The sequence below is a fragment of the Podarcis vaucheri genome, assembly GCF_965113315.1.
Source record: "Podarcis vaucheri genome assembly, chromosome: 2".
Taxonomy (NCBI): domain Eukaryota; kingdom Metazoa; phylum Chordata; class Lepidosauria; order Squamata; family Lacertidae; genus Podarcis; species Podarcis vaucheri.
This window is the reverse complement of record NC_138760.1, coordinates 58,350,286-58,372,285: the sequence shown is the minus strand read 5'-3', so window position 1 is coordinate 58,372,285 and position 22,000 is coordinate 58,350,286. Positions and strand designations below refer to the sequence as shown.

General features: G+C 42.0%; 1 protein-coding gene across 4 annotated transcripts in view; it reads right to left on the bottom strand.

Moving 5' to 3' along the window:
* The window catches only part of PPP2R2B (protein phosphatase 2 regulatory subunit Bbeta), a 246,092-nt gene that overhangs the window by 15,837 nt on the left and 208,255 nt on the right, over window positions 1-22,000 (bottom strand). For all 4 annotated transcript variants that reach the window (XM_082213497.1, XM_082213499.1, XM_082213500.1 and 1 more), the window contains one exon: window positions 9,080-9,244. In XM_082213497.1, coding sequence (XP_082069623.1) covers window positions 9,080-9,244 — 165 coding nt within the window. The remainder of the gene's footprint in view (window positions 1-9,079; window positions 9,245-22,000) is intronic.

Below are 22,000 nucleotides of genomic sequence, written 5' to 3'. Positions count from 1 at the left end.
TTTACTTCCCCCCCTTCATCTCTCCTTCCCCAGTCTCTTTTCTTCTGTGCTGTGTCTTATTAGTGTTAAGCCTGAAGGCTGCAAACTGTTCTGGGAGCCTCTTTGGCTGAAGTGCAGAGTAAAACTGCTTTTAATTAAATATCGTGGACCTTGTTGTAAGAAGACATAAACATTTACATAACCCGCTTGCCACAATGCCATTTTTCTTTCTTTCTTTTTCTTTTTAATTGATACACCAAAAAAGAAACAAAACAAAAATACAAATGAAAATATTGATAAACAGAATATAAATTACAAAACAATAAAGCAAAAATTAGTCTTTAGACTATAGACCCGACCTCCCATCTATTCCTTATCTCAATTATATATTACTTGTTGCCAGTACTCACCTTTATTTTAAATTGACTAATCCTTAATTCATCTTAGGTCTCATATCTTACTTAAAGCTACTACTGAAATTATTCGAATACTGCAACAGAGTTTAAACTGCTGTAATTATTTTTCAAATCAACTTTGAAGACCTCCCATTTTGAGACAAATTCCTGTTTTGGTTTGTTCTTTATCTTTTCTGATAGGCTGTCTAACTCTGCATATTCTGTCAGTTTTTGAGTCCAATCATGAATAGAGGGGATTTCATTACTCTTCCATTTTGTAGCAATAAGAACTCTTGCTGCAACTGTAGCATATAAAAAATACCCTTCATTTTTTTCAGGATATCCAAATCTGTAATCCCTAGAAGATAAGCTTCTGATTTTCTCTTAAAGTAAATCTTTAGCATTTTTTTGTAATTCTGCTCTCCCAAAATGCTTGGATTTTCTTACTTAGCCACCACATGTGATAGAAAGTGCCAGATTTATCTCCACACCTCCAGCAGTTACTTGGAACACTTTTGTACATCTTTGAGAATTTCCAGGGTGTTAAATACCAATGGTGTTGCAATTTTAGAAAATTCTCTCTTAAGACATAACAATTTGTAAATTTCTAATTATTTTTCCACAAATTTTCCCATTGAGGCATGGTTATTGAGTACCCAAAGTCTTCTTACCACTTGATCACGGCCGCTGTAACCTCCTCCTCCTTGAATTCCCAGTCAAGGAGAAGTCGGTATACCTTGGAAAGGGTTTTTCTTTTTCTTTTAGAATTTACTAATTCGGATTTGAATCGAGAGGTTTCTGCTGCAAAACCCTTTTGTTTATCAGATTTGAATTTTTCATGTACCTGATGGTACTGAAACTAATCTGAGATGTACTCTCTTATTTCCTTGAAGCTTTCTAATTTTAGTTGGTTGTCTTCTTCCTTTAATAGTGTTTTATATGTTGGACAAGTTTCCTGGGTATTTTTCCTTTTCACCATAGAGGCTTCAATTGGGGAAGTCCACAATGCCATTTTTCATGCTACCAAGCAATCCAGGATGAGGACTATATGTGCAAGACTGCAGGATTTAGAACTGGGGTTGATTTTATATTTCCTTGAATTGGGCCTGCATACAAACTCTTCTGTGTAAGCTCCCTCTCAACAGTACATTTGGTGAAGGGCACTTTAGAACAATGCCTGCCTTGCGGTTTATTCATCAAAAGACAAGGCATAAGTGACCTTCCTTCCCACAGTTTCTGTCTTCATCATTTGCAATGACTACCACTGCAAAGTGAAAATTGAAATGCAGGAATTTGTGAACTGCCTTATTATCAAAGACCAGATGGTGCTCCTTCACTCAAAAGAACCTCTGCCAACTGGAGACTTGGTGGTACCATGACAACTGGTGCAGAGAAATCTTAAGATTCCTCAGATCATCATATATGAGGCCTATCCCAGCATAGAAGGGGATCTCTGGGCAGAAGAGACAACCATTCTCCTCAACCCCCAACTGAGACAGCAAGGGGCTGCTTTGGGGAAGGAAGGAAGGAAACCAACCAACCGAAAGAAACTGGATGGATAATCACTATATTTTTTGCAGAATAACTTTCTATTTGGTGATATATATGCTTAAATATTCCCAACTTTTAGTATGTACCAGCAACAAGTAGTCAATGTCTTCTACGTTTTTCTCCTCATGTCATCATGTCTGCATCCCTAAAAAGTTCAATGGTAGGGATGGGAGACCTCAGGCCCAGGGCCCAAATGTGCTCCCCCCCCCCGGCTGCTGCATCTGACTCTTGGAACTCTCCTCAGGCCATATTCCCCCCCCCCCAAGGCACAACCCTCATCTAGGCTGCTTTGCACTCTCCTTAAATGTTTTTGCCTGGCTAGAATCTGCCCTTCAATTCTGAAGATGCTTCTTGCTTGACTGGATGGAGGACAGTATTTAAAACAGTACTCAGGACAAGAGATCAAAGAATGCCAACGTAAATAGGTATGTCTTCAAAAAATCATATTTCAGCAGGGAGTGCATTCTACAGTACTAGACCCACTGGTGAAAAAGCCTGGCCTCCCATAACCACAAGACAATCATTCTTAGGCTGCAGCAAGACTAACCTGCAGAATGATATACAAAGTCTAACTTCTAAAATGAAATATGAACAACCTAAACTTTATTTCAACCCGCAAATAGGAAAAATAGGATACAACAGCAAAAGGGATGCTGAGGAAACCTTGGTGATGCTGACAACTAGTATCCTCTGGAATCTGGTTAGCAGAATCTGCTCTCTGCTTACCAACAAAATTTCATGGAAATTCAATTTTTCACTTCTCTGTTTGTTGGAAGCACTTTGCATTAGGATAACCAGAACCAGTCTATTATCATCCAAGTTGGATAGATCTCTTGGTTCCAGATCAGTCTCAAGCACCCTAATGCCAAAGGCTGCAAAAGTAAACTTTGAATGACACAGGGAATGAACATGTTGATAGAGGAACAAATGGTAATTTGCAAATCTGGACTGTAGGAGAGCTGCCCTTAAATATCCAGCAGGCTAAATGGAGTTGTAGTTTCTGACTATTCATGTTTGGTTTTTTTGCGGTTGGGGGCATGGAAACATCATTTTAGCCTTCAAGTGCTTAGGGAACTTGTCCCAAGAGGTTTTCAGAGCAACTAATGTGGGACATGTGGTGCAATTTCTATAGTCTCTACATGTTCTATAATTACATGTCATTTCCTTAACTTTGTGGCTGAGTCGTGCAGGATTCCACAATGCACCATTGTTCTGAATAGAATTTTTTTTAGTTGATGACTAAATCCTGAAGATTTACAGAAGCCCCTTCCCCAAGCTGGTACCTCAGGATTTTGGGGGCTACACAGCAATTTGAGATTAGGGCAATGTGAGCTTGCTGGGCACTAGTGATTACATAAAATACATTGTTCACTACTGCAAGGCAGGACCTATTTTGGAAAGGGGTGCTTCCATTCTGAATAAACCTGTAGTCTTGCTTATAGCAGCAAGGACAGCTTGATTCCAAATAAACAGCTCTCCCACACCAGCAATGAACCATTTGTTTCAGTGTCTGTCAAAGGTGTCCCACAGAAGGCTGTGTGATCCTGTAACACACAATCCAGTTGCTTGGAGCAGCTATGCACTCGCTTCCTGTTTATTCTCCACTTGGACCTTTTCCTTCTTTTGTGTTTATGACGTAATGATAAAGGCACAAATATCCTGGCCTTCAAGGTTCTCAGGGGGCTGGGGAATTTCACAGAAATATGGTTAATCTCTCTCCTACAATGACATTTCATCTGTAAAACTACAGAGCTAGCACTCTTCCCATCTGGTGGTATGGCTGACAATTTCCCCTATAATGGGACAAAACCTGGCAATTTTCCCGCGGTGCAAAAGGAGACGGTGGTTTTTGATTTTTCATTTTAGAGAGGCAGAAAGCAGAAGGGGTTTCTTCCCCCTCCAGTGACATTTCATTGCTCCCAGTATAATGAGAGAGGCTCAAGAGTTTTCTACAGGAAGAGCCATATCCAACCTCTGCAAGTTTCCGAGTTTTCCATGCTGGAAACAAGAGGAAATGTTTCGGTCATTTTGTTCTTACACCAACAGCAGACCACCAGAAGATAAAGAGAAATTAGACGATCCTACAGATTTCTAGGGTTGGAACTCATCCAGATTTGTGCTCATCCCACACCTAGAAAGCATGGGTCTGAGCAGTTTCCCACTTATCCCATGCTTTCTAGGCATGGGTCTGAGTGGTTTTGGATTTGCCCTGCTGCTTTCCCTGGGAAAATCAGATAAAATTGAGCAAATATCACCTGGAGAAAACCTGTTTGACGTTTGCCCCAATTCAGCAGTGAAGATCAAGTTTTCTTGGGGGAAAGTGGCGGGTCAAGGGCAAGTCTTGATGGTAGTTATGTTGAAAGTCACTTACTGCTATTGGAGTAACCTAGAGCACTGATTTGTGATAATGCTTCTCCCTTGCCAAGGATGGAGCAATGTGGGTGGGTGGAGAAACCTCTAACCTCTGCATGGTTAGAAGGTAGCCTGCTGTACAATTGTGCTTCTGGCTCTGCCCACCACTGGCATGTTATGGTCACTGAAAGGCAGCTGTCATGCCAAAAAAGGCTCCTTGCCTCTGCTGCAGAAAGTATACAGAGCTGCTATGAGGCTCACACTATATGGCAGTACTACTCACAAGGGAATGGTCATTACCTCCCATGTAAGGCTGAAAAAAGGGCTGTTGGTTGCACAAGCCATCATGGAATATCACCTGCCTTATTGCTCATAGTTTGTAGGAAATGAAGATTACATGAACACTGAAACCCAATCACACTGCAGGAATAACAATTAGCCACAATAAAAGCGAGACTCTGCAGTTGCTGAGAATACAGGCTTGGTGGGATGTGAAATTCTATCCTTCTAAGGCACTGAAAAAGAGCTCAATAAAATCAGGACTATACACTCCGCCGAGTCTGGTCTGGGACCGTAATAAATTCAATTCAATATGCACTCCGCCACTGGGTGTGTGTGAAGGGGGGGGGGAGTTGGAACTTTTCCAGGAATCTTATCCTTGGCTCTAACGCACCTACCCAGAGGTGCGACCTTGATACTGCTTGAATATCACAGTACAGAAAACCCAGCTATGTTTTTTATGTCACTGCTGCCTCTACAATGGCCACCTGCCAAGAACGAAACAGTTCTGCAAAGAGTGGCTTCTCTCTAGGAGGCACTCCCAGAACAGCATGGGACAAGGAAGGTTGAGCAAGGGAGTTGCTTTCAAGGCCACAAGCAGCGGATTTATCTTGATAACTTTTTAAGGCTACTGCATTACCCACAGTATTGTGGGGTGGTGGTTCAGCCAACACTGCCATATACATGTCGGAAAATTTCTGGGTGGCAGAGTAAGGTAAGGAACATACTTTCTTTGACATAAAGAAACAGATTCATTTGGTACGGCTGTAGATTGTGCACAGAAAGAGGTACATATTTCCAGTTGCATGGTGCATATCCTAAGGCCAACTCACAGCAATGCATTACAGGTATATCCACCTGTGACACGTAACAGAAACACAATTGGAAGGTGCTTCAATACAATCTGCATTTTGATTAAACACAACTAGTTATTAAATATTTCCTTTTGAAAATTCATCTGTAAAGGCCAGAGTCACTTTTTTTTTGTTTTTTGTTTTGATCCCCAATGAACTGCCTCAATTCCAACTTGCAAGTCTGCTGAACCACAATTGACTGAGGGCCAATGCTTCTGAAGGATAGGGAAAAATCAATATCAGACGTCAAGGGAGAGGTCAAATTGAACTTGTTTTCACAATTGGCTTGTATGCGCTCTAAAGGACACTGCAGCAGCAGCAGAACAAAGAAACAAACCAAGCCAAGGTCTCCGGTGTTGAAAAAGGGAAGGAAATGAATCCAGCCTGCTTCTTGATGCTTATATTATGAATCTGAGGTGGTACAATAATCAGACACTGGGAGGAAAGAGTGAAAAAATTGTGGCTGTCCAATGAACTCTAGTGATAGATATCAGGATATAATCATACGCTTGGAACAGCCATCTAATTGGGCTTCTGTGACATCTCCCACTAAGTGGAAGCGATAAAGCCGAAGAGGTCATTTTTGTAACCTGGTTATTAGGGGTTAGGGATTGATTCAATAGCAAAAAGAAAAGAAAAACTGCAAGCTACTACAGCATCATGGATGGGAGAAATGGCTATTTTCCTAGGAAAACAGCACCTTTGAGATATAAACTCTGTCAAGAGGAACATGCTCATATTTTGTCTGTACTTTTTGTGGACAAAAGAAAATAAACAAAACATGACAAAACACATGCCAGGAGAATATGCCAATCTAAACAGGAAAACATGCAGCCATTGTGAACCTTATCAGAGTTTGCATAATGGGATCAACATGTGCAAAAGTTACGGAGACAGAGAGGTCTTGTTCCACTTTAGGAAACGGACGTAAGATCACGTGACAAAGGAGATCAGTCATAGAAAAAGGGAAAACAACTTGTTCCTCACAGAAGTCCTGTTTTAAGTTCAGATGCAGCAATAAACCAGGCTTTGTCATTAGAGAAATGGGTGATGCCATGCCTCGTGCTTGCATGTGCTCTCCTTCCACCTTCCTTTGTGCAAGAGGGTTTGATGCTGGTTTAAGGGCAAGCTATAATAATAATAATAATAATAATAATAATAATAATAATAATAATAATAATAATAATAATTTATTATTTATACCCCGCCCATCTGGCTGGGTTTCCCCAGCCACTCTGGGCGGCTTCCAAAAGAATATTAAAATACTGTGATACATCAAACATTAAAAGCTTCCCTAAACTATGGTTTCCAGAAACCATAGTCTGCTGCATTCAGATGGAATGACAAACAATGGTTTGCAAAAACAAAAGCTAAAGCCTACCAATCTCTTCCCTTTCAGCATGATGGAAAGAAGGGAACACATCCAACTATAGTCAGGCCACCCCTCTAAAATATAGTTTGTTTACGCAAGACAAGCATTCTGATTCAATTGAATTAGGCTGGTTCGCTGAGATCAAATCCCCCATGGATTCTTGGTTCAGGTATAATAACAACTTGTTCTACTTTATAAATCCTGAGTCAAAATAATCTAGCTAAAATGACTCAGCCCCTTGAGAAATTCTTTACATAAGGGTTTAATCTGGATTAAAACATCTGTGTAATTTAACGTAGACAAAAATAGTTAAGGATAACTCAACATCTACATAACACTTGTTCAGATTGAAAACCTATTCCAGTTATCCACTTAACTGTAAATCACTACTGGTTTCATTTTCTACTCTCTTTAGCGCATCAGCTTGCCAAATTCTTTGAATATTTCATTTCAACTGCATTGGCATTTTCTCTTATTAAGTGATGCAGGTGGAGCTATGGTCTAAACCACGGAGCCTCTTGGGCTTGGTGATCAGAAGGTTGGAGGTTTGAATCCACGTGATGGGGTGAGCTCCTGTTGCTGCCTCAGCTTTTGACAACCCATCAGTTCGAAAGCATACCAGTCCAGGTGGATAAATAGGTAGTGCTGTGGCAAGAAGGTAAACAGCATTTCCGTGAGCTCTGGCACTCATCACAGTGTTGCGTTGCACCAGAAGCGCTTTAGTCATGCTGGCCACATGACCCAGAAAGCTGTCTGCAGACAAACGCCGGCTCCCTTGGCCTGAAATCGAGATGAGCGCCGCACCCCATAGTCTCCTTTGACTGTCCATGGGTCCTTTACCTTTACCTTCCCTTGTTAAAGGGGGAGAGGCACATAACCAAACTGATGTGTGAAAATGTGAGCTGAGTGAGTTCAGAATGTGGTAAAAGCATGTCGAACACACTACCCAACAAGCATCTGGCATCTTTGGGACAGCATGGGAATGAACAGTGGGTTGTTACCAGTGGTGGAGTTATAAAGCAGTCACACAACCACATCACCACATACTGAACTCTACATGGATACGGTCAACCCCTATTTTCAACATACCAATTTGAGAATGTGATTTGATCTTTTATGTCAGGAGTGGGGAATCTTTACTAAGACTGAAGGCTGCATTCCATCATGAGCAATCTTCTCGTGATCACATGCCAATGGTGGGCAGGGCTAGAGGCGAAGGTGGTTGGAGCAAAGTGTGCAACTTTTACCTTTGCTTAGGAGGCTACATTCCAGCCATGAAAATGTCTGAGGTTTCTGCACACACACTCCACCCATGCAAGCAAGAGGCATTATCACAGCTGAGTGGCACATTCCGCCCAGGCAAATGTACTTGAAGAGGACGCAGAGCAGGGCCAGTGCAAGGAGTGGCCTGGGAGGTGGGGTGTGTCCTGATGGCCGGGCAGAGATGCCTGCAGGGCTGTACTTGCCACCCAGGCTACAGGTTCTCCATCTCTGCTTTAGTAGCTACATTCATCTTAGTTGTTATAGAAAATAGTGTGTGACCTGCAATTTAATATCACCATTTCTGATTTGCAAAACCACCACATTAATAATTAAAAGCTGACTCCCAAACTGGAAGCACTCTTCAGATGTCAAGAAATGGAAAAATGGGCTTTGGATTAAATTTTGAGGATCAGAATAACTTAGTTCAAAACCAATCTCTCTCTCCTGTCCTTTTAAAAAGCAATTAGCTGAATCTTTGCAAGAGATTTATTTCAATTCTGGCTGGAAAAGGCATCAGGCGGGGCCTTATAGCAACTGCACATCTCTTGTTCAGGGGGACAGAAAGCAATGGTGTGGGTCCCGTTCCCCATGCATTAAAGCAACTATTCATAAAATGCTTTGCCATTCCCCCCGCCTTCCACACCCAGGGATTTCCCATGTACTTTGAGTTTTCAGTTTGACATTAAGATATCTGAGAACCCAGTGAACCAGAAACTGAAGTGAGGTCTGGGTGTTACTCATTCTGGCAGGAGGGTAAGGTTCGGTTGTACAGAGATATAAACAGCACCAAGGTAAAAACTATTGTGCATGCTGCTCTTACTTTGGCAATCACAGCAGGAAGAGGATATATTCTGTTCACTTCCAGCTGGTAACACTTTGTGTCAGAAGTAAGCTTGATAATTGATTACTAAGAAAAAACTAAGGTTTCTTCTCCCCCCCCCCAATAGACCTGCCATTGAGAGATATATTTTTATATAAAATAAGTGCAAATCCTATTTTCTCATTCATCCTTCCGTGGGCCAAAATATACTCACATTTGGAGTGCCTGTCACACAGGGCGGACGCTCGCATGTCGCACAGTCTTATTGTCCCCTTGCTGCTGCTGTAGACAAAGGTGTTGCAGTGGTGCGGATGGAACTCTGCAGCCGTAATCACTTCTGTCAGCTCCTCCATGTTTGCTGGTTTTATATCTACAATATCTGGCAGAAGTGAATCAAGGCAGAACAAACAGCACAGAGCAGGAGGCCTAACATGATGTCCCAAGGAAGTGGGGAGGAGACAAGAGACTGCCATATATCTGGACTGGGGAGACCTGAGTGGACTTCTCATTTGTGAATCTGAAACTGGGCCAACTACTAACCTTCTGAGTAACATACCTGAGATGTTATGAGGATAGAAGGGGATAATAAGAGAAGTTATCGCCTACCTGTCTGGGTGCCTGCATGTTAGCTCATTTACACTAAGCTATGGCTTGGTTTAATGTTATGTGTAAATGAGGGCAAACTGTGCATTTATTTGTTTATATTTTGTTTATCAAAATATGTATATATTGCAGTTTCACAAAAATACTGGAGTGGTATACAACAATTATAAAAGCAATGAAAACATGCAAAAACAGAATTACAGTGGTGCCCCGCAAGACGAATGCCTCGCAAGACGGAAAACTCGCTAGACGAAAGAGTTTTCCGTTTTGGAGGTGCTTCACAAAACGAATTTCCTATGGGCTTGCTTTGCAAGACGACAATGTCTTGCGAGTTCCTGCTGGGTTCCCCCCCTTTTTCTAAGCCGCTAAGCCGCTTATCAGCTGATCCGATCAGCAGATAAGCCGCTAAAAGCCGCTAATAGCGCTAATCCTTCAATGGGCTTGCTTCGCAAGATGAAAAAACCGCTAGACGAAGAGAATCACAGATCAGATTCTTTTCATCTTGCGAGGCACCACTGTAAAACCATAGATCACTGGCTACTGCAAGAGAAATATTATCTGCACAAGCCCGGTGGTATAGGAAAGTTTCCAGATTGTCCACTAGAAGAGTTTTCCATAGGACTAGGCAAGTAACATGAAAGGCTCAGTTTCGTGTTGACATCAGATGAATCTCACCAACTTGGGGGACAAATATCAACGCTTCAACAGATGTTCTCAGGTGTGATATAAGAATTCAGGTGGTCCTTAAGGTACCCTGGATCCACGTTATTCAGGGTTTTATAAATTATTACCAGAAATTTATACTTGGCTAGGTAGTGCAGATGCTTTAATAAAAGTGTAACATGCTGTCAATCAACTGCCCCCACCAGCAGTTTAGTTGCTGCACTTTGGACTACAACTCCCTGCCAGTCTGACTGAGCTGATGCAAGTTGTAGTCCAAAACATCAGGAATGGTAGCTTGGCAAAGGATGGTCTAGACCAAATCCTTCTCTAGCTCCATCCCTTTCAGTTGGAATGTTGTGCATATTATCAAGTCTCTTATGCATCCTCATGCTGTAACATGCCGTGGTGCTAGAAAGAACACTCATTCAAAGCACGTTGCTTTATCTGCCATCAACCATGTGCTAGGTGATTGACTCAAAATGAATCCTAACTCATTAGTCAACTAGGTTGCCCCCTGGCTGATGGTAGGCACGCAATGGATTTTCTATTTCAGAAAGCAAAATCAATCTGTAACACCATGGGCAATCATCTGAGGAAAATAACCAGACTAGTCAGATGAAATAAAAGGCCGAGGTAAGTCACATAAATACCAGCCACTTGCTCTCACAAAAACAAGTTATTAGCTCCTACTTTTCTCGTTTCCTGGATTTTCTTTGTTGCTTATATCGGAGCAGACACTCTCCATTCTCTGCTAGTTGCCCTGGCATATGTAAGCTATCCTCAGTGGGATTGTATTTTGGTAATTATAAATGTCCACTGCAAGGAGGCGAAAAACCCCAGCTCAGTCACCAAAACCTTACAATTTACCAGTAACCATGCTTTAACTGGGATAGGGCAACTACTTTATGACATTCATGACCTTAATGACTCAACAAAATAGCAAGCTGTCTATCATTAAGTGTCTCCTTCCTTCTTTTCCTCTTACCAAATATTTTAGTTTGGCATACATTAACAAAATTGTTCCTCAAAGTGACAGCCTCATTGGTCTCGTTTGCACCTAATGCTATACTATGTTTAATATCAACCAAAGTTAATAAATCATGGTTTAGTGTCGTGTGCGAATGAGGCCGCTGGCTCCACAGAACAAAGGAATTCCTCTGATCAGGCTAAAGTCCAATTAGTTTAACAAAAAATGCTTTTCAAATATGGTTTTCCTTAACAGGCCAAGAAATTGATTCTCTCTGGTTGCCCATGATGCATGAGCCTAGGTCAAGAACTGAGGCGGTGGGAGTCAGGGCATGCAACTGTTTCTAGAGACCACTGGTTGAAATGGAGGTGGATTAGAACATGGAACTATAACAACTCCTTGTCTGTTGTGAGTCTCCAGTATTGAGTGAAAGTGAATGGGAGACCATTTGATTATAAGGGATTGGACACAAGGTTTCATTTCTAGAAGTCCATCTCCTGATCTTCCCTCCCTCCCTTAAACAAAAGTCTTTGCTGGTGAAGAAGGGTCTATAAGCCCTTGCCTAGAATATGCATTAGTTGTATCCTATGCAATCATGTCCTGACCACACTGGAACACGGTGAAGTGAGAATCATCTGGGAAGGAAGACCTACTAATAATGCCCATGGGTATTACTAACCTGATCCCCGCCCCCTTCATTCCAGGAAGCACCAGGAACGGCTTAAGCAGGCTACGTTTCATCACATGGCCTGCCCAGGTTCCTTTGTTAGAACTGCATTAAACAAGTGATCACAATTCCACAATCTTTTCTGCCTACTCACTCTGGTCAGCTAATTTCCTACTATATCTGCTTGGCTATCATCACATGATAACCCTCCATTATCCAGGCTTTCTTTTGTTCACAGTCTACTCATTCTCCACTGAAACTTGGCTAATTTCTTGTGTTAATTACAGGGCAATGCTATGCGTGTTCATTCAGAAGAAATTCCCACTGTATCCAGTGGGGTTTAATTCCCTAGTCACTGTGTTTAATACTGTATCCTTAATTTCCTTTCCAGTATGGGAGAAAGATATTTCCTGACCTTGCCCCATCCTGATAACTTCACAGCTCCACAGAAACCTCTCTGGGTTCCCACCTATTCCTCCCCTTTTCACACCTCCATAAACCTGTAGTCCTGGGAGAATGAAGCGCATATGCACAGAAAACATGTAAAAAGCAGGGCAATGGAAGACTATGAGGGCTAACGAGAGTTATATCACCAATTCATAACACACTGAAGCAAAGGGGCAGAATCTGTACACTGACACCAGCTTCACCAACAATTGATCTTTAGAGGAGATAAAATGTCTTTTCAATACAGAATTGGAGCAAAATTGAGATTGTGGCTAGGAATGTTTTGAGCATTCCCTGATTCCAATAAAAAAATAAATAAAGACCAGCACCCCATACAAAAAACAGAACAGTATATATCCAGGATGCAATGTGGTGCTTTCAGACCATATTATTTCCAAGCAAAATAACAGGAAATCTGTCTGTCTTGGGGTATTTTATAGTCTCACAGGGATGTTTGCATCCACACTAATTAAAACTCAGCCTGTGCTTCTTTATTGATTTTAGTGCAAGGAAAGCTAGCAGCTAAAGTAACTGCTTACTTTCAGATTACAACCGTTTGCTTTGGTTCAAGATGGAAGAGTTATGATTCCTGCCCCCTGCAACCCCAACCCAAGGGACAAAATGAAGCAGTTTTAAAAAATAGCCAAGGCATCACGCTAGAAAAGCTTTCCAATAATTGCTGCCGGGGTTGGTTTTTTTCAATTCTTCACATTTCGATCCAAGATAGAATCACAGATGGACACAATTGTAAGATTCAGGGTATTTATTGGTATTTTTTTCTCAGCTGGCCTTACCATTCAGAGAAAAAGCCCTGATAAGTGCAGATGATCTTTTGATGATTGGCTCCCTCAGTCATTGCTCTGAGATGGTGGCCACTGATGTCAAGCAGTTTTAGATTTCACACTACAAAAACCCCAGCATGGGCCAATTCTGTTGGCTTTGTGAAGCCTTAGTGTGGATAAAGGGGAGGAGGAGGGAAAAGCACAGAGGCATTCTTTGCCCCATACGGAAAACAAATTAAGTTCCTGCTGCTAACAGGGGCGAATGGGAGGTTAGGAACATCCTTCTCCTGTAGGGATTACTGGGAAAATGTGGCTGTGTGAAAAATACTTTCCTTAATGTAGCATTATATGATGGGGAAATTGAATAGTTGGATATACCACTCTCCTCATCTTCTCATAAATGAAACTTGTGTTTCAGAGAGATAAGGGATGCAATTCACTGGGGCATGTCCCCCTACACAGTCCTATTGGAATGAGCATGCGACTTTCCACCCTTATTGATAAATTTAAAAACTAGAGAATCGCCAGGTCCAGATAGCATCTACCCCAAAATCATTAAAGAACTCAAATGTTAAATTGCTGATTTAACAAAGCTATGGAACTTTACCCTAATATTAGCATCTGTAACCAGAGGGGCAGGAAGTGGGAAATGAAAGTTACATGCCATTCGGTTTAACATCTATTCCAGGCAAGTTTATGGAAACAATTTTAAAAGACAAAACGTTCAAGTATATAGGAGAAAATGTGTTGGAAAAGAGTCAACATGGCTTCTGCAAACCACCTCTCTAACCTTTTAAAATTGTTTGAAAGGGTAAGTAAGCAGGCTGATAGAAGTGACCTGGTAGACACTGTGTATTGGTCTTCCAAAAAGCTTTTTGATAAATGTCTTCATCAAAGCCTTCTGAGTAAACCAAGCAGTCATGGAATAAGTGGATGGGTCCTCTTATAGAACAGTAACTGGTTAAAAGAACAAAAGGCAGAGATTAGGCATAAATGGACAGTTCTCCCAATGGAGGGATCTGAGAAGTTCCACAAGGATCAATATTGAGGTTGGAGCTTTTTGAGCTTATTCATAAATTACATGAATAGTGAGGTGTCCAAGTATACTTATGACTTTGAATAATTTTGGATTGTCAAAACAAAACAAAACAAAAGGATTGTGAAGAGCCCCAAAATGAATTCATCAAACTGAGTGAATAGACAATAATATTGCAAGTACAGTTCAACAGTGAGGCACACTGAGGCAAAAATATATATATCCTAATCTCTAGACACTGATGAGGTTTGAACTGACAGTGATTGATCAGGAAAGAGACCTTGGCGTCATGCTGGATACCTTGATGGAAATATTGGCACAGGATGTGGCAGCTATGAAAAAGGTGAAGTCCATGTTATGGATAATTAGGAAAAAGTTTGGGGAAATATGCACTCCAAGATCAGAGGAAGCACATCTCTGAATACTAGTTGCTGGGGAGTAACCAACAAGGCATCAGACACCCCCAGACAAGCACAAACGGCAACCTATTCTATTGGTGGCAACAGAATGCTTCTTTCAAGCCCGATTTCAGCTGGGAGGGGGTGGGGCAGAGTAGGCTACAGGCACCAGGAAACCAGGCAACACGTTGGCAATCCTTGCTTTAATAAATCTCTCAACCTCCTAGCTGCAAGACTGGAGTAAGAAACACTGACTTGTATTATAGTGTTGCACACCAGAGCAGAAGAAGCTGCCTTATACTGAGTCAGACTTACTGGTCAATCTCAGTATTATCTACCCTGACTGGTAGCTGCTCTCCGGAGTTTCAGACAGGCACATTCCCCGCCCTACCTGGAGATACTGGGGGCATTCTGCACTCTGAATCTGTGACCTGCTGCATACACAGCAGATGCTTGACCACTGAGCTACGGCCCTTCCTCTTGTGCTAAGTTTATTATGTGTGCGAAATACTTCGAACGTTCAATAAATATTAACGTTCATGGCGAAACCATATGAAACACTTTCTTCCAGTGACAGTCAATGTAGAGAGGTTTCCCATCCCTGGTCTGCATGTGCAATGCTTCCTCACCACTGCCATGTTGGTGATGTTGTGGTTTCAAGCTGCTTCAGCCAAACGGGAGGGAAATAATCTGGTGAAAGTGTGAAAAAGCAGTGCACTGTCTGTCCATAGATTCCAAGTTTTGCTAATACTGTACACTTCAGTACCTGCCTGTAATATCTATTCTGCCAGTCTTCTTGTCAGCTGGAAGGATGGTCCTTCAATTAAAATCACAAGCCGGGAAACCAAGAAATATGGGCTCTTTTCCCAGCCTAGCAAAGAATCCCCTTGGCTGCATTATTGCATTACTACTGATATGGCACGGAATCTTTTATCCTTACTTTGCTTTCATTGAACACTGTATCGCTCACCGCAGTTTAGCAAGGGGAAGGACGTGGGAGTGAAATCAATGCATAGGAAAAAGGCAGCAAGTATACACATCGCATGCAAAGTCAGTGGCAGAGCTCAGAATGAAAATAATATTAACACGTGTGATTTAATTTTGCCTACAGAGACGCTTTGATTTAGCTTCTCAAGCCATGCAACTTTACAGCAGCCTCACTGACCAATGAGACTACTCTTGAGGAAGTGGTTTTAGTGGATCTAGCTTCTCTAGAAAGTTAAAATTTGATTTATTTTGGACTTTGCACAAATGATGTTTCAGGTATGTCAGATGGCATTATTATCATGGACCTATAGGAAAATTGGTCAATCTGTATTGATTTACTTAAAATATTTTGCCACGAATGTGCACAGAGGTTTTGTGACATGCACCATATCTGAATTACGATGAACCTCCTCCCTCGGCATAATTTTCACTTACAACTCAATAAGGATTTCATCCTGGCTCTCTAAGGGACAAAAGGCAGGTTCATTAATCCACTGTATGCTTCTGCCCCGGGGGATAGTGAGACCTTGTTAAATAGACTCTGCACTTGACCAAGGAAGGAGCTGTCGGCACACATGACACAGTTCTGATATTGAAAATGTTAAGCTCATTGACTTCAGTGGGAATAACTGGACATAAATAGCTTGGAAATTGCAAATCCCTGAACTCACCATGCACACACAAATAAATAAGCAAATAATATAAATATGCTAACCGATACAAATCAGTGGCAGAACACCTGCTTTGCAAGCAGATGGTGGCATTTAAATCCTTTGTGTGTCCAGGTAAGGCTCCTATCTGAAACCCTGGGATGCCATTGCCAGTCAGTATAGAGTAGGGATGAAAAACCTCTGGCCCTCCAGATGTTCATAGATTGCAACTCCCACTGTCTCTAACCACTGGCCATCTTGCCTGAGACTGATGGGAGCTGGAGTCTAGCCACATCTTGAGGGCCAGGGATTTTCAATCCCCAGTACAGATCATCTTGAACTAGATAGGCTGACCATCTGAGTCAGCATAAGCTTCCTATGGCTACCCCACACATTTAAATGGACATATACTGACTCAGCGGATAGGTTGCTATTATGGTGACAAATCTCATAGCTAGGGCCAACAATGATTCCCCCCCCCCCAACAGCTTTGTCTTAGATTTCAGTAAATAAGTGAGACTTCACTTTTAGTCGGTTCTTTCTGGAAACATCTAATGTGCCATGGCTGGCCCGAGACGTTTTGGCACCTGAGGCAAACCACCAAGAAGGAGGGTGTGAGTGAAGATCTACTTCAGGAATAAGGGGGGAGGGAAATAAAGATTGGCATTGGGATCTGTTGCCTCTGCAGATCCTGCAGCCTGAGGCGGTCGCATCACCTTGCCTCATGTGCTGGCCCTGCACAAACCAAAGATGTGCTCTCCCAGAACCTTATTTTGCAAGGCATTTTGTGCATACACAAGGATGCAAAATGTAACTAGCCAAGTTAGATTGAATTTATTGATTTTATTTGGTACATTTTTGTGCATGATTGTTGTGTTCCCTTGTGTTCCCTTAAATATATTTTGACACTTGGCCTTAATTGTAATAGGAAAATTATCTTAACAATATTTTGATAAGTTCTGTGTCCTCTGGCCCTAAACTCAAAGCATGTCTCTTTATTTTCCCTGGAACTGGGCTAAAGAGAGGGGAAATAGATGGACGGGCTAGGGTGTGATAGGAAATTCATCCTGTCTGTTGCAAGCCCCTATTAAGTCTTCTATTTTTGGAGGGGGACCACTTAATACGAACTTCCCCTCCAGATTTAAATACCTGGGTTTAACTGAATAGGTCTCTGCCATCACATCTACTTTGTGCTTTACGCAAAGGAGGCACATCTACTTCATAAGAGCTTTCCCCTGACTCCAGAAATATGCCAGTGTAGTCCTGTAGTGGGAAAAGTCTTTTGATCATCAGTACCAGAAGAAACGGACGAGCCTTTCCCTCAGTCCAGTGCCAGGGATCTTTCATGGGATCCCATGCACCAGTGGAGCACAGAATTGGGCTGTTAGATTTTAGCTTCTCTTTCATCACATTTTCAGACTGGAAATTAGTTATGCATTTTAAAGAAACCAATTTGTTCTTGCAAATGAATAATAGATGGGCCCAACATGAAATGTGCTGGATTTGTGAGCACATGTTGTTTAGATGGGAATGCTTAACAGGACACACACACAGAGAGAGTGATAACATAGTTTAAAAGGGCCATGTTGTGCAAGAAGTGCAGGCTTTCTGCAGTTAATGTGTAATGCAGGCTCACCCAACTTATGCTGTATCCAGCCAAATGTGGCTTAATAAATGTCCTGCTTTTTCTGCCTGCATAAAAAACACCCTGAACATTTACCGAGCTGAAGGTGTGTCCCCTAAACTACAACTCCATAGACATGCCCACTGCATAACTGGAGACGTAAGCATGGGCACACATGCATCTACACTTGCACACTTACTATTGCAAACACTAGTGGAAGGCCCATGCAAATAAACTGCCATGTTAAGTGTGAAGCAATTCTAAATTGACCAGAATTTGGAGGAGAGGGTAACAAGAGAAAAAGGGGAAATTATTACCTTCCCCAGTGTAACCCTCTTCTAAAATAAAAATGCATTTTCCTTGCTGTCAAAACCAACTTAAATATAAAAATGGGCAAAGACAAGGGTTTTCAAATACATTCCTTACCCAGAGAAGCTGCAATTCTAAAAATAGCTCTGAGGAATATGCATAATGCCTTCACTATTTTGTAATTAGCAATTGGCCCTGCACACATCATGCTATATAAATGCTAAGCACATCATCGTCATCGTATTGCAAGTGCTTAGCTTTGTCTGGATCACACATATTATCCACTACAGATTTTTCACTCTACGAGGAAGAAGCAATTGGCAATTTTGCAACTGTCCACTATTCTCCAGTGCACAGAATTCAAGTAGGCATCTATACACTCAAATCTGTAATAACCAGGGAGACACTTTAGGGAAGGGACAGGATTTGTCACATGCTGACAGGTTCCATCTATGGCTCACTGACAGACCAGAAGGCTTCCTTCATTTAAAATATACCATGCTGATGGGGTGGGTTGTTACAATCCTTTGCAAGAATGAAATGCTGCAAAGGTCCACAAGCTTTTGAAAAAACACATGACCAAGGGTTTCCCCATAACTCTCACTCAGAATGGATAGAGGGCCAAAACTGGGTTTGGTGGATCACACGAACTGTGACAAAAGTGGAACTCTCAAGGAGAAAAATAATGAACTAATGGATCATGTCTGTTAAGCACATCACTGCCAGCTCTACTGAGAAGAAAGCAACCACAACAACCCACTGTCAAAAAGACAAGATTTTCTCAGTTTTTAGTATGGCTTTCTTTTAACAGCAATCCCTTTTAAGGCTGCTTTTAGCGTACATTTAAACTCACAGCAGGGACGTGGGTGGCACTGTGGGTTAAACCACAGAGCCTAGGACTTGCCGATCAGAAGGTTGGCGGTTCGAATCCCCGCGACGGGGTGAGCTCCCTTTGCTCGTTCCCTGCTCCTGCCAACCTAGCAGTTCGAAAGCACGTCAAAGTGCAAGTAGATAAATAGGGAAGGTAAACGGTGTTTCCGTGCACTGCTCTGGTTCGCCAGAAGTGGCTTAGTCATGCTGGCCACATGACTCAGAAGCTCTACGCCGGCTCCCTCGGCCAATAAAGCGAGATGAGCGCCGCAACCCCAGAGTCGGTCACGACTGGACCTAATGGTCAGGGGTCCCTTTACCTTTAAACTCACAGCAACCCACTGTTGGCTGATGCAGGTTGCAATGCCACAAGAAATGAACAGCAGAGCTGTTTGCCTATGGGAAAGCATGCCATGTTATAATATTCAACTACCCCAGAGTGTCAACTTACTCGTGTGTGCTAGATGGGACATATCTTCAGCTGACCCAGAATTAACCAGGTTGTGTAACAGCTTTAAAGCAGGGTTTCTGAAAACCCTGCAGAACCTGCCAAGTTTAACTGAAAATTCTGCAGTGGGAGACTGCTAAACAAAGTGCAAGCAATAAATGAAAGGATAGATCAAAACGCTTAATTGGTTCCTTTGGACCAATGCTGTATTTGCATGTCTCTCTGGATGCATCACCATCTTTTTATAGCAGGGATGAAGAAGCTGTGGCCCTCCAGATGTTACTGGACTCCAACTCCCATCAGCCCCAGCCAGCATGGCCAATGGGCAGGGGTGATGGGAGTTGTGGCCCAGTAGCATCTGTGGAGTCCTGGGTTAGCCACCCTTGAAGTGTGTGTGTGTGTGTGTGTGTGTGTGTGTGTGTGTGTGTATTTCCCCTGAAGGGACCCAAGTGAAATGTGAGGTGTTGTGGTTAAAAGCAGTTCAGGCGAGAAAGGGAGGCTGCAGACTAAACTGCAGGATTGTGAAAGGGAAAGGTGAAGCGTTTTGCATCCAGGCTAAGCCAACATCCCACTGCTACAGAAAAGGTCTAGTATAGCAACAGAATCATAGCAGGCTTCAAACTGCACAGTTCAAACAAAAGCACACCACATTCCCAGCTCTCTGACTTGGCATGGTGAAATCACGACTGCTTCAAGTGCATACTTACACCCCCATCCTACCGATATTTCAAGAGGCACCCAGGGCCATGAAAATTAGACCTCACATCCTAGTTAAAAGCTGGGTGCCTTTTAGCTTGTCCTTCCCAACTGTTCCCTGGCAACTCTTATTATCCCTTTGGCTTCTTTTCACCACAACTACTGCTGGATCAGGGCGTGCTGAATTTTTCAACTTTCAACTTCCAAAAATGAGGGGTTCTAAAAGGTTGTGACATGACTTGGGATCCAAAAGATATTTTGGTTAAATTAATATAGTTTTGCTTGATAAGTGAAATGTGTGTAAAATTGCATAGAAATAATTAAAAATGGCTGCCAAGTATTTGCAGTTATATTATTATTATTATTATTATTATTATTAGGCATTACCTGATATCTTCATAAGGTAAAATTAAAATCTTTGGTTTTCTGAAAACAGTTTCTATGCTTTTTAACCAAATGTAGCTTTACCAAACTAAATGTTGTCCGAAGTAACAGCAGATTTGAATTCCTCACACCCCAAAACATATTTTTAAGACCCCTCACTGAATAAATTTGCAAAAATTGTTTCACCACCTAAAATGACACACTCATGGCTGCCTCATGGCGTGACCGTACTGTGGCTTCTGAGGAAGAGATTAAGAACAATAACTTAACAATAGTTATCAGGCAAATCCTCAGCACATTGTCTAGAATAAGAAAATTCAAAAATGCACACACAAACACGGTGTGCACTTATGAACAAACCAAGCACTGGGTGCTTCCTCCCTGCCCCCCATGGCTGGTAAAGGAAACCTACATTTTATCTGCTTACTTGAGAGCAACATTGTTTGAGAGAGCAATATATGGTATTCTAGCAATGTTTTGGGCACGCCTGATGTAATTATTGCCACAAGTCCTATTATTATTCCAGTTGTGGCTTTATAAAGGTGACTGGCACGGCCTCATTTGCATGCCTGGTTCCAGCAGCCTGTCACATATCTGTAGCATGCAATGAAAGCTACCTATTAATATTTCTTCTCCACATGCTCCCTAAAGGCACCTGTCTTCTAAATTACACCTTGCAATTGCCTTCCTCCCATGCTGATCCTGTAAGCAAAATTCAACAATTTGTCAACCGAGCTGGAAAGCAGCACCTTGCAATAATGACCAGCTGAGCTGAGCTACATTTAGATTTCTAGCTAAGGGAAGCAGAGCCCAGTGGTAGAAACAGATATGAAAGCTAGGAGCTAAATGGTACCTTAAACCTAAGTTATGTGCACAACAACGGAATGTCTAGTGTAGTTTTTTTTTATAACAATAATAAAAAGCTGAAAATGAATTAACTGTTGGTTTTTCACATGGTCTAGTCCTTCCTCTACCCACTACTCCAATATTCTTAAGAGGGTGTCTTCTCCAGTCTTCAGAGAGTAGCTGGAAGTGGGGAGGCAGAAAAAGGTCCTCCTTTCCTTCCACTCTGCAGTTTTAATCTGAAATCTTGGGCATAGTACTGTGCCCAGAGCTCAGAAACTGCTCATAAAATTCCCTGTTTCAAAATGTGGCTAGAACAATGGGAGTTTTCAACACTGGCAAAGCCCTGAGTGTGGTCACTGCAAAGGCAACACAAGGGCCTAGAGATAAACTGCAATGGTAGTTTTTTTTTTTTAAAAAAAAGAGGATCACCTTAAAAAAGAAAATAAAAGGAAGAGGAAGGCTAGCAATCTCACTCTGTTTACCTTTAGTTTTAGATTTACATACAGTTGTACAGACACAATGAAGCCTGTAGCCATGGGGGGGTGTAGATAAATATATATACATATAATACCTGCAAAAGACCATGGCAGAATGCTCTCCCCAATGTTGCCTGTTGTCAGTCTTTGTCTCTTCCCTGCACAAATCCTGATCCTTCCCTATCACCCTGTCCCCAAATCCTGACCCTCAACCCCACTCTATTCCTATCCCTCTGCCCATCTGACACCTTTCTCCTTTCCTCCAATTCACGCACTTTCTTC